The sequence below is a fragment of the Nerophis lumbriciformis genome, linkage group LG09 (genome assembly GCF_033978685.3).
Source record: "Nerophis lumbriciformis linkage group LG09, RoL_Nlum_v2.1, whole genome shotgun sequence".
Taxonomy (NCBI): domain Eukaryota; kingdom Metazoa; phylum Chordata; class Actinopteri; order Syngnathiformes; family Syngnathidae; genus Nerophis; species Nerophis lumbriciformis.
The window spans coordinates 2,640,001-2,652,500 of record NC_084556.2 but is presented as its reverse complement, the minus strand read 5'-3'; the positions used below and the strand labels follow the sequence as shown (position 1 = coordinate 2,652,500).

At 43.6% G+C, this 12,500-nt stretch overlaps 1 protein-coding gene across 6 annotated transcripts in view; it reads right to left on the bottom strand.

Moving 5' to 3' along the window:
• Positions 1-11,972, bottom strand: part of usp28 (ubiquitin specific peptidase 28) — a 78,876-nt gene extending 66,904 nt beyond the window's left edge. For 3 of the 6 annotated variants that reach the window (XM_061962807.2, XM_061962810.2, XM_061962811.2), the window contains exons 1-5: positions 11,837-11,956; positions 9,263-9,340; positions 7,796-7,916; positions 7,635-7,719; positions 7,406-7,568 (exon numbers count right to left, since the gene is read on the bottom strand). In XM_061962807.2, the coding sequence (XP_061818791.2) occupies positions 7,406-7,568; positions 7,635-7,719; positions 7,796-7,916; positions 9,263-9,340; positions 11,837-11,881 (492 nt within the window). In that variant the 5' untranslated portion in view covers positions 11,882-11,956. Of the gene's footprint in view, positions 1-7,405; positions 7,569-7,634; positions 7,720-7,795; positions 7,917-9,262; positions 9,341-11,836 lie in introns of all 6 variants that reach the window. The other 3 variants (XM_061962809.2, XM_061962812.2, XM_061962808.2) reach the window with 3 other exon arrangements.
• Positions 11,973-12,500: the final 528 nt, after the last annotated feature.

The following is a 12,500-nucleotide window of genomic DNA, read 5'->3' as shown; positions in this document are numbered from 1 at the left end:
TAAAGAAGGGTTCGGTGACTGCGCATATGAAACTGGTGGGGTTCGGTACCTCCAACAAGGTCAAGAACCACTGATATATATAAATATATGTATATATTGTATATACTGTACACACTAGAGATGCGCGGTTTGCGGACACAACCGCGGGGTCCGCGGATTATCCGCGGATCGGGCGGATGAAATTTAAAAAAATAAGATTTTATCCGCTCGCGGGTCGGGTCGGGCGGATTAATTAGATTTTTTTTTTTTTTTTTTTTTGCGGGTGGCAGTTAAACCAATTGGGAAATATATATACATAGTTAAATGTTGTTACCCACATACGAAAAACGAGCAGGCACCTGCAGCATATGCCACAACAGAAGAAAAAAAAAAAAAGAGATGGACACTTTTACGGAGCGGAGAAGGGACGCCTCGCCGGGGTCCGGGACCGAGGCCCCTTCCCCCGAGAGGGCCCCACCGGGAGCCGTAGCTGAGGCGATCCGCGAGAAGGGCCCGACGCACGTCCAGGGTCACCACCGCGCCCACCGCACCGACACCCCGCCTCGTCCGCTTTCGCCGCGGCCGGCGTCAAGCGCAGCAGGTAAGCAGCTTACCTGCCCGCCACCCCCGTGGCCGGGGGCTCGTAACAGGGGTCACTCCGCGCTCCGCCCGCGCAGCTTACCCGCTTGCCACCCCTGTTGCCGGGGGCGCGTAACAGGGGTCACTCCGCGCGCAGTGCGCTCACGAAAGGGGTGGGGCTCACCCTGGTTGATATAGAGAGCAGGACGGTGGCCATGGAAGTCGGAACCCGCTAAGGGAGTGTGTAACAACCCACCTGCCGAATCAACTGGCCCTGAAAATGGATGGCGCTGGAGCGTGGGCCCATACCTGGTCGTCGCCGGCAGCGAGATGCGCTTGGAGGTGCGCTCAGCGCGGCTCCCATATGATTGCGCACTGGTGTGCGTCTGGGTCGTGACAGCGTGGCACGCGCAAGTCTGTGCTGCGTTGGATCAGTCTCCTTTCTTTAACAGGCAAAAGCTTTATAACCTCACCATACCTGCCAACTTTTAAATCAGAAAAACCTAGTAGCCAGGGTCCAAGGGCCGCAGGCCCCGGTAGGTCCAGGACAAAGTCCTGGTGGAGGGTTCAGGGCTTCGCCCCCCGACGCAAAATGATTATTAGCATTCAGACAGGTTAAAATGTTGCTAAAACCATCACTTTTCTATCAGTCACAGTGACTTTTCAAAACAAAAATATTACAGCAAAAATCATATGGGTTGATTGACATGTTTATTCTGTAAGCTAACTTCAATAGTTTGAAATTATTTTGACAGTTAATGCCAGTTATCCTGTCAACCTTTCACAAGACTTCAATTTGTTCATTGAAAGTATAAATAGTATAAACACTTTTAACAGTATGTCGTGCTGTGAAATACAGCCGACAGGATGGCGCACCAAACACAAAGCAAGGCCATGCTGCAGGAGAACAAAGGACTTCTTTCATTTAAGGTTTGTGATAAACCATCAAACTCATTCGTTAAAAGGACTCTATAGTAATATAAAGCGAATTTTTCTGGACATTATCATGCAAGAAAAGTTTATTTTTGGGATCGCGATCACCGCGTAATGATTTTTAAAGGTTGCATTACATTATTAACTGTCCCATGTGATCAGCCAGTGCGATTGGAAGTCCATGCTCAATTATTGCCTCCGTAAATAAAACTTCGGCATTTATCACATCCAAAGAATCTGTTTGGGCGACGAAAAACGTTGAAAGTTTTCCACTTGTATCGCTAGCAACGGCATTAGACTTGTGTTTTTTTGTCCCAACGTGGTCTTTTACATCACTAATTCCTCCGTGTCCGATCGAAAAATCTTGTCTGCACAAGGTGCAATTCGCGTAGTTTTCACCCTTTTTTTAAATTTTTTTATTAATATTAGATATATAACAACGGGCGGATGGCGGGCGGGTGCAGTTCTGATCAAACGTTACATCGGGTGGATGGCGGATGGTTGACGACTTTCTGCCGCGGTTGCGGATGAAATAAATTGCCTATCCGCGCATCTCTAGTACACACACACACAACTGTAAAAAACTGCTGTACAGTATGTGTGCTCCTCAGAAATGTCCCTAAAACCAACAATCCACTTCTCCACCTGTCACCATCAATATGGTACTTTTAAACATTTGCTCCCTTCTAGACTGAACTTTTTTAATGAATGATATCATTTTAGACAATAAGTTGGACTGTCTTCTTTTAACTGAGACGTGGCTTGGCACCGACACACCTGTTGTTCTCACCGAGTCTTCCCCACCAAATTTAAACTTTTTATTTTCCACTAGAAGGGGCAGAAGAGGAGGGTGGACTGCATCAATTGATCATTTTAACAGTAAACTAAAATCTACTCTGGACTGCGTACCTCCACTTTTAACAAAAACAGTCAAATCAAAACGTACACCCCCATGGCCGATGGAAGAAATCTATCAGATTTTGCGTCAAGACCTCAAGAGTAGACCTACAATAACACAATCAAACGGGCTAGATTTGACCATGTCTCACAACTCACCGCAAACCATCTTCTCCACTTTTGCTATTTTAACAAGTAAGAATTTCAATAAAGCTTATAAAAAACATCAGATGCCTTTTGCTCGGACTTTGCAGACCACTTCAGAACCAAGATCAAAGACATCAGATCTGGCCTCCAAACACGGCAAGTTGTATCTGCTGACACACCTGATCTGTTGTCCTTGCCTGAGGAAACACTGGAGAGTTTTGTCCTGGTTGATGCAAGGACACTTGGTCGAGTTTTCTCCCAAGTAAACGCAACAACCTGCCTTTTAGATCAAATTCCTTCTAGGGCAGGGCGATATATCGAATATACTCCATATATCCCGGGTTTGTCTCTGTGCGATGTAGAAAATGACTATATCGTGAGTATTCGAGTATACGTTCTCACGCAGTTGCTTTTAGCTGCGGGCATTAGACTACAGGCTCTTCTCACTCTTTCTTGTCTCTCCTTCTCACAGAGAGATAAAACAAGCGCACCTTCTTACATACGTCACATACTGTCGCGCGTGCAACGTCATACGCTCTCGCGGAGCAGAGAGGTAGCGGCATGGGTAAAGTTAGCTGTGGCAGGTGGTGCTAGCGGAGCGGTGCGAGTGGTAATACGAGAGAGAGAAGGTGCAAATCTGGTAACAAATGGAGGAAGAAGAATTAATTCCCAAGAAAAACAGCGTCTCGCTTGTGGTTTGGCTTCAAGCGGGAAGATGTTGAACAGACAACCGTAATATGTCAAGTATGCGGCAAAAGCGTTGCTACAAAAAGTAGCAGCACTACTAATTTGTAGTATCATTTGAAAAGTCACCCGCTAGAGAATAAAGAGTGCTTGAAACTCCGCATGTCAACATCTCGGCCGGTGCCACAGCCAACAAAATGCCGAAGCAACCAGCACTGACCCAATTGAGCCTGGCGTCTTCCATTTCCAGATCAACACCGTATGAAAAAAATACTCAAAAACAGGAGATTACGTCAGCAATAACCTACCACATAGCGAAGGACATACACTATTTGATTTCCTATTTTGCAGCTAATTTTTATTTTACACTTTTTGAAATATCTTGTGTGACATCATGCACAAAACTGCACTTTATTAGTTTTAAAATATTGTAGTGGTGTTCTGTACAAAAAGTGCACTTTAGTTTAGTGTTGTTTTGATTCGTCATCTTAGTGACATCATGCACAAAAGTGCACTAATAGCTTGTTTTAAAATGTCTCTGACAATCTTGCACTTTCTGTTTTGAAATTACATGAATGTTTGTGCCACTGCCTAATAACTGTTTAATAAATAAAATGTTGGTAAATTGACTTAGTTTTGATTTCCCTCTCTGCATTAAATTTTGAAATTAGCATATGTTAATGCAGTATGATTTTTTTATTTTTATTTTGCCTTTATTTAACTAGGTAAAAATCCCATTGAGATCAAGGATCTCTTTTCCAAGGGAGACCTGCCCAAGAGGGCAGCAGCAAGGTTACGTTAAAAAACAGTAAACAACACATAAAACATCACATTTACAACATTAAAACTTGCTCACATAACACATGTGCATACAGACAAGGTAGACTGCAATCCTTTCACAGAAGCTTTAAACTCATTCAATGTAACAAGGGTTTGAAGTTTAATATTCGATTGTAGGTTATTCCAAGCCATCGGTGCTGAAAACCTAAATGCTTTCTTGCCCAGTTCAGTTCTTACTTTGGGGACGACAAATTGCAGAACATTCATTGAACGAAGATTGTGACTTCCTTGTTTCTTTGTTAAAAGACAAGACAGATAAGATGGAGTGATACCCAGAATGGTTTTGTAGATGAAAACATACCAATGAATGAACAAGAATGTTTTAAAGGGAAACATTATCACAATTTCAGAAGGGTTAAAACCATTAAAAATCAGTTCCCATTGGCTTATTTTATTTTTCGAAGTTTTTTTCAAAATTTTACCCATCACGCAATATCCCTAAAAAAAGCTTCAAAGTGCCTGATTTTAACCATCGTTATATACACCCGTCCATTTTCCTGTGACGTCACATAGTGATGCCGATACAAACAAACATGGCGGAAAGAACAGCAAGGTATAGCGACATTAGCTCGGATTCAGACTCGGATTTCAGCGGTTTAAGCGATTCAACAGATTACGCATGTATTGAAACGGATGGTTGTAGTGTGGAGGCAGGTAGCGAAAACGAAATTGAAGAAGAAACTGAAGCTATTGAGCCATATCGGTTTGAACCGTATGCAAGCGAAACCGACGAAAACGACACGACAGCCAGCGACACGGGAGAAAGCGAGGACGAATTCGGCGATCGCCTTCTAACCAACGATTGGTATGTGTTTGTTTGGCATTAAAGGAAACTAACAACTATGAACTAGGTTTACAGCATATGAAATACATTTGGCAACAACATGCACTTTGAGAGTGCAGATAGCCCAGTTTTCATCAATTAATATATTCTGTAGACATACCCTCATCCGCTCTCTTTTCCTGGGGGTCTGGCGGCAGATTTCTTTGACTTTATCGTTGGAAATGCATCTGCTTTGAATGTCGCAGGATATCCACACATTCTTGCCATCTCTGTCGTAGCATAGCTTTCGTCGGTAAAGTGTGCGGAACAAACGTTCAATTTCTTGCCACTTTTGCATCTTTGGGCCACTGGTGCAACTTAAATCCGTCCCTGTACGTGTTGTTACACCCTCCGACAACACACCGACGAGGCATGATGTCTCCAAGGTACGGAAAACAGTCGAAAAAACGGAAAATAACAGAGCTGATTTGACTGGGTGTTTGTAATGTGTTTGAGAAAATGGCGGATTGCTTGCCGATGTGACGTCACGTTGTGAGAGCGAATAATAGAAAGGCGTTTAATTCGCTAAAATTCACCCATTTAGAGTTCGGAAATCGGTTAAAAAAATATATGGTCTTTTTTCTGCAACATCAAGGTATATATTGACGCTTACATAGGTCTGGTGATAATGTTCCCCTTTAATGTAGACACATAGAATCATCATACTGGTGTGATTATATGCATCAAGTGTTAATTCAAGGCTAAGGCAAAATATCGAGATATATATCGTGTATCGTGACATGGCCTAAAAATATTGAGATATTAATAAAAGGCCATATCGCCCAGCCCTAATTCCTTCATCACTTTTTAATCAATTTTATGGATTCTTTGAGGAACAGCTTTTAACTATAATGAATTGCTCTCTTCAGACAGGGGTTTTCCCTAGATTTCATGACCAAATTTGGAGTTGTTGAAATCGGCAAGTAAAATTGCTAATGCTAAACACCGACATTTATTTGATAATACCACCTTAACATTTGACAACCAAACAATTACACAAAGCGACTCAGTAAAGAATCTGGGTATTATCTTCGACCCAACTCTCTCCTTTGAGTCACACATTAAGAGTGTTACTAAAACGGCCTTCTTTCATCTCCGTAATATCGCTAAAATTCGTTCCATTTTGTCCACTAGCGACGCTGAGATCATTATTCATGCGTTCGTTACGTCTCGTCTCGATTACTGTAACGTATTATTTTCGGGTCTCCCTATGTCTAGCATTAAAAGATTACAGTTGGTACAAAATGCGGCTGCTAGACTTTTGACAAGAACAAGAAAGTTTGATCATATTACGCCTATACTGGCTCACCTGCACTGGCTTCCTGTGCACTTAAGATGCGACTTTAAGGTTTTACTACTTACGTATAAAATACTACACGGTCTAGCTCCAGCCTATCTTACCGATTGTATTGTACCATATGTACCGGCAAGAAATCTGCGTTCAAAGAACTCCGGCTTATTAGTGATTCCCAGAGCCCAAAAAAAGTCTGTGGGCTGTAGAGCGTTTTCTATTCGGGCTCCAGCACTATGGAATGCCCTCCCGGTAACAATTAGAGATGCTACCTCAGTAGAAACATTTAAGTCCCATCTCAAAACTCATTTGTATACTCTAGCCTTTGAATAGCCCCCCTTTTTTAGACCAGTTGATCTGCCGTTTCTTTTCTTTTCTCCTCTGCTCCCCCCTATCCCTTGTGGAGGGGAAGACACACAGATCCGGTGGCCATGGATGGGGTGCTGGCTGTCCGGGGTCGGGACCCGGGGTGGACCGCTCGCCTGTATATCGGTTGGGAACATCTCTGCGCTGCTGACCCGTCTCCGCTCGGGATGGTTTCCTGCTGACCCCACTGTGGACTGGACTCTTACTGTTATGCTGGATCCACTATGGACTGGACTCTCACAATATTATGTCAGACCCACTCGACATCCATTGCATTCGGTCTCCCTAGAGGGGGGGGGGTTACCCACATATGCGGTCCTCTCCAAGGTTTCTCATAGTCATTCACATCGACGTCCCACTGGGGTGAGTTTTTCCTTGCCCTTATGTGGGCTATACTGAGGATGTCGTTGTGGCTTGTGCAGCCCTTTGAGACACTTGTGATTTAGGGCTATATAAATAAACATTGATTGATTGATTGATAGCCTGTCTTCAGCAAATCCAATTAAAATTAGCATCAAGCCTTTTGGAAGAGTGGAGTGTTATTTTACGTTTGCGCGTTTTATACCAAGCATACTTGCTTTTTTTGGAGTTTAAAATTGCAACATTACTAAAAGGGAGTTTGACTAAGTCCGCCTTTACTGCTGCTTGAGTGATTGTTTCCTTGAGCCAATGTTCAGTCAGCAACCGGACACGACGAGGCTGCAACCGGACGTGACGTCACGTGCAACAAAAAGTATTAAAATATGACAGCGTTTGATTTTACAAGACTCTCAATACTCTGTAGTACCGACGTAATTCAGTCGGCGCCTATAAAAGTATCGAATTTGGTACCCATCCATAGTCATAATCATCAAGTAAGTCCTCACCTGGATGACGGCGCTGAACCAGCAGGTGTTTCCGACGTTGCGGATGCCGACAGGCCAGTCGTCGTGGCGGATCCAGTCTGCCGGGTTGCACATGTCACTCTGGGCCTCACATCGCTTCCTCTTGCTTCTCGCAGAGTTCTCTTCGGCGCTGGCCTCCAAAGCCCTGCGGCGTCCATTCAAAAATACATTTAGGTTGCAAACAAACTATGACGTGAAATCATTCTGGTACCGATGGAACTCCCTCTCCTCTTCCTGGGCCTTGTGGGACTCCTGCAGGCTCAGTTCGATGGCGGTCTGCAGTTCATCGTGGTCTGCTGAGCAAGAACATGTTCACATAGTACATATTCTGTCGGGATCTCACTATCGAGGAACTTCAAATGTGTCACATACCCTTCTGTCCCTCCCAGGCAACACAAGGCGTCTCGGACTGTTGTGGTTCTTTGGCATCCCGAACCTCTGCTGGCTGGGTTGTCAGCAGCCCAACAGCGTGGCCGATGTCACCCTGACTGGCCTGTAAGAGAGCACTTAGTCACTTCATTAGGTAACGGCTAAGAAGAGCAAGAGCTAAGCACCTCTTGCAGAGGGGCGCTTCAGTGTTTGTAGCTTCAATTTTATCGCCAAAATGCGTCCAGTCCTCCTTTTCTATCTTCACACTGTTTCTGTGTGCATTGCCTAACATGCGCCTCTGCTCGTTTTACCAGCAATGTCACGACGTCGTGTCCGGAAAAAAAATAAGTTCGGGTATTTTTCCGAAGCAGTATAGTACCATTTTTAATTAATTTATTGTAATTAAATTAATTTCATTCAGTCATTCCTTTAATTCAAGAAAGTTTGATCATATTACGCCTATACTGGCTCACCTGCACTGGCTTCCTGTGCACTTAAGATGCGACTTTAAGGTTTTACTACTTACGTATAAAATACTAAACGGTCTAACTCCATCCTATCTTGCTGATTGTATTGTACCATATGTCCCGGCCAGAAATCTGCGTTCAAAGAAATCCGGCTTCTTAGTGTTTCCCAAAAAAAAAAGTCTGCAGTCTTTAGACCGTTTTCTATTCGGGCTCCAGTACTCTGGAATGCCCTACCGGTAACAATTAGAGATGCTCCCTCAGTAGAAGCATTTAAGTCCCATCCTAAAACTCATTTGTATACTCTACCCTTTAAATAGGCCCCTTTTTAGACCAGTTGATCTGCTGTCTCTCTTTTCTGCTCTGCCCCCCTCTCCTGCGTGGAGAGGTTATCAGGTGACCACAGAGGACGCGCTAGCTGTTCAAAGTCGGGACCCAGGTTGGACCACTCCTCTTTGCATCAGTTGGTGACGTCTCTGCGCTGCTGACTTGTCTCCATTCATGATGATCCCCTGCTGGTCTCCCAAAGGACTGGACTTTCACATGAAGTCGGGACCCGGGGTGACCACTCCTTATGCATCAGTCGGTGACTTCTCTGCACTCCGTCGTGTCTACATGCAAGAGGATCCCCACTAAGGACTGGACTCTCACATTATTAACTATATCCACTTGGCAGCCATTGCACCGGTCACCCAGGGGGGATCCCCACATGCGCGGTTTCTCGTTGTTCCCACTGTGTTGAGTTTTTCTTGCCCTGATGTGAGATCTGAGCCGAGGATGTCGTTGTGGCTTGTGCAGCTCTTTGAGACATTTGTGATTAAGGACTTTGATTGACTAGTACCGCAGTACGTTATTAGTACCGGTATACCGTACAACCCTAATTCATACAATGTATTACTTTAATTTGTTTTCACGTTAAAGACCCTCATTTGTAAGGTGTGGCGGCTTTTAATTTGCCGTGGCTCAGCACCATGATCAATTACATGTAGGGGAAACTCTGTCTTACCTTTAACGCTCTGCAGAGAATCTGCGGATCCTGGATGCCGGTGACCTCCCTCAACTGGTTGATCAGCATCTCACTCTGCTGAGCGCACAAAAAACAGGTTAGGCTCAAGACCCTTTAAAGGACATCAGTAATTTTGTACATTAGGTGGTTTTGAGTATTGGGACAAGTGGACAACCAAAACACCTAATTGAGAGGTTAGTGATGGTTTGCCAGTATAAAAATGCAACAGAAATAGCTTTAAAGGGGAACATTATCACCAGACCTATGTAAGCGTCTATACCTTGATGTTGCAGAAAAAAGACCATATATTTTTTTAACCGATTTCCGAACTCTAAATGGGTGAATTTTGGCGAATTAAACGCCTTTCTATTATTCGCTCTCGGAGCGATGACGTCACATCGGGAAGCAATCCGCCATTTTCTCAAACACCCAGTCAAATCAGCGCTGTTATTTTCCGTTTTTTCGACTGTTTTCCGTACCTTGGAGACATCATGCCTCGTCGGTGTGTTGTCGGAGGGTGTAACAACACGAACAGGGACGGATTTAAGTTGCACTAGTGGCCCAAAGATGTGAAAGTGGCAAGAAATTGGACGTTTGTTCAACACACTTCACCGACGAAAGCTATGCTACGACAGAGATGGCAAGAATGTGTGGATATCCTGCGACACTCAAAGCAGATGCATTTCCAACGATAAAGTCAAAGAAATCTGCCGCCAGACCCCCAGGAAAAGAGAGCGGATGAGGGTATGTCTACAGAATATATTAATTGATGAAAACTGGGCTGTCTGCACTCTCAAAGTGCATGTTGTTGCCAAATGTATTTCATATGCTGTAAACCTAGTTCATAGTTGTTAGTTTCCTTTAATGCCAAACAAACACATACCAATCGTTGGTTAGAAGGCGATCGCCGAATTCGTCCTCGCTTTCTCCCGTGTCGCTGGCTGTCGTGTCGTTTTCGTTGGTTTCGCTTGCATACGGTTCAAACCGATATGGCTCAATAGCTTCAGTTTCTTCTTCAATTTCGTTTTCGCTACCTGCCTCCACACTACAACCAACCGTTTCAATACATGCGTAATCTGTTGAATCGCTTAAACCGCTGAAATCCGAGTCTGAATCCGAGCTAATGTCGCTATACATTGCTGTTCTAGCCGCCATGTTTGTTTGTATCGGCATCACTATATGACGTCACAGGAAAATGGACGGGTATATATAACGATGGTTAAAATCAGGGACTTTGAAGCTTTTTTTAGGGATATCGCGTGATGGGTAAAATTTTGAAAAAAACTTCGAAAAATAAAATAAGCCACTGGGAACTGATTTTTAATGGTTTTAACTCTTCTGAAATTGTGATAATGATCCCCTTTAACTTTCCTAGAACCAACAAGCGGTCAACTTTTACCCAACTTGACACAATTAGGACCCCGGCGGGACATGACCATGTCTCACTTAAAGCCTGTGACGCAGAGCGGCCTGACAAATGCTGCCCGAATGCCAACCTATCATGGTCATATGAGGTTAAGATGTCGCACAATGAGAATCCAGTCATTGTTCGCCGGGGGAAAGCATTCAGGAAATGACTAAAACTGCCCATTGATTGATTTAAACCGGCTATGGGTGTAAACACACTGACGTTGTCATGCATGTAAAAAAAGCATGTTCTCACTTTGTGGACACATGAAGTACTTAAAAAAAACAACAAAAAAAAGACAGCGCCTGCTAAGCGAGGGTGCTATATAAAGCCTGCCCAACAGCAGGTGTATGCATCAGTGTGTTGTCGACACACACATACAGGAAGCCAAAGAGCAGGGGAGGGGGGGGCAGACTTATATGGCGTCCAGGGTATATCTGAGACCCCCTGGGTTAGCCTCTATTTTAAGCTGCTGACATGGATAGGACAGGCTTCTGTTTATCATTCCGCTCGGCATGCCACCAGACTCCATCACAAAGCCACTGTGACTCTCCTTCTCTCTCTCTCTCACACACACACACACACACACAAATAGTGTTAAACAGAGGCAAACAAACCAGCTTTTGACATGACATTAGGACAGTTTTGAAGAGCTACACAAACACATGATAGAACTACAGATGTGTGAAAACGTGATTTAAGTGTTAATGCATGTAGCATGGTCTGCCTTCACTAATTCGATTTGGTATAAAAGAACAATTTAATTTGACAAATTATGTTTTAAATAAAAAATATTTAGAAATCTAACTTCCTTGAATTATAAATTCAATTCAGACATCCTCAAAGGACAAATATACTTCTATTTGAGACAAAACGGATGGGAAATATATGTATATAACATTATTAAAGCACTTTTAGCAACTTTCAAATATGCCGAATTATCAATTAAGATCCTAAATACATAACAGTGTGATGTTTTAACCAAATAGCCAATTCTGTATAACACGGTACACAAGTCAAACTTAAACATGTCGTATTTTGAATGGTGTTTTGTGCCACCCACACAACACACAAGAGGGGTTAGTGTTCCATGCCATAACGCTGCCACCTGTGGCGTCAATATCGCCACCGTCGCGATTTTTTTTTTTTTTTTTTTTAACGCTCACCGAGTTCGTCGCGTTTTCTCCATTTTCGCTCTCTTCGGGTGTCATTGTAAAAAAAAAAATACTGTTGTTGTTTTTTAAATGTTAAGCCCGGAGAGCGGGATCACTGCAACTCCATCTGTGACGAGCAGCAGAGAGCCGCGGGACACGGGAGCGCGCTCGGCCGCCTGTCAGTACCCGCGACGTGCGCGCGTCCTCGCCAGCGTTGTAGTGGCCGCGCGCACGCAGACAGGCGGAAACGTGATTGACAGGGAGGGGTGTTGTTGGTTCGTGACGTCCGCAGTATTTAAAGTGACCTTTTAGCAAAGTTCATTCGTTCATTTTTTTTTATGCTGAGTCAGCAACAAGTCAGTACCTAGAAGAACGACAAACAATGAAATACCTCATTTTATAATAAATCCGTTCCAAAGAGGTTCTTTGAAAACCAAACTGTTCACATAGGAAACAATGTAAATCCAATTAATCCGTTCCAGACACCCAGAGATGTGAACGTGCTTCTGATGTTTCTATTTACTTGATTTGTTATGATCACTGAATCATTTTGTCACGAGTGCAAAATATTGAAAAAAAACAGCAACAGTATAAAAAAATATATAAATGTAGTGTAAATATTATATCATTTTGAAACATTTAAGATACAGTATTTGTGAAAGTGCAATAAAGACAC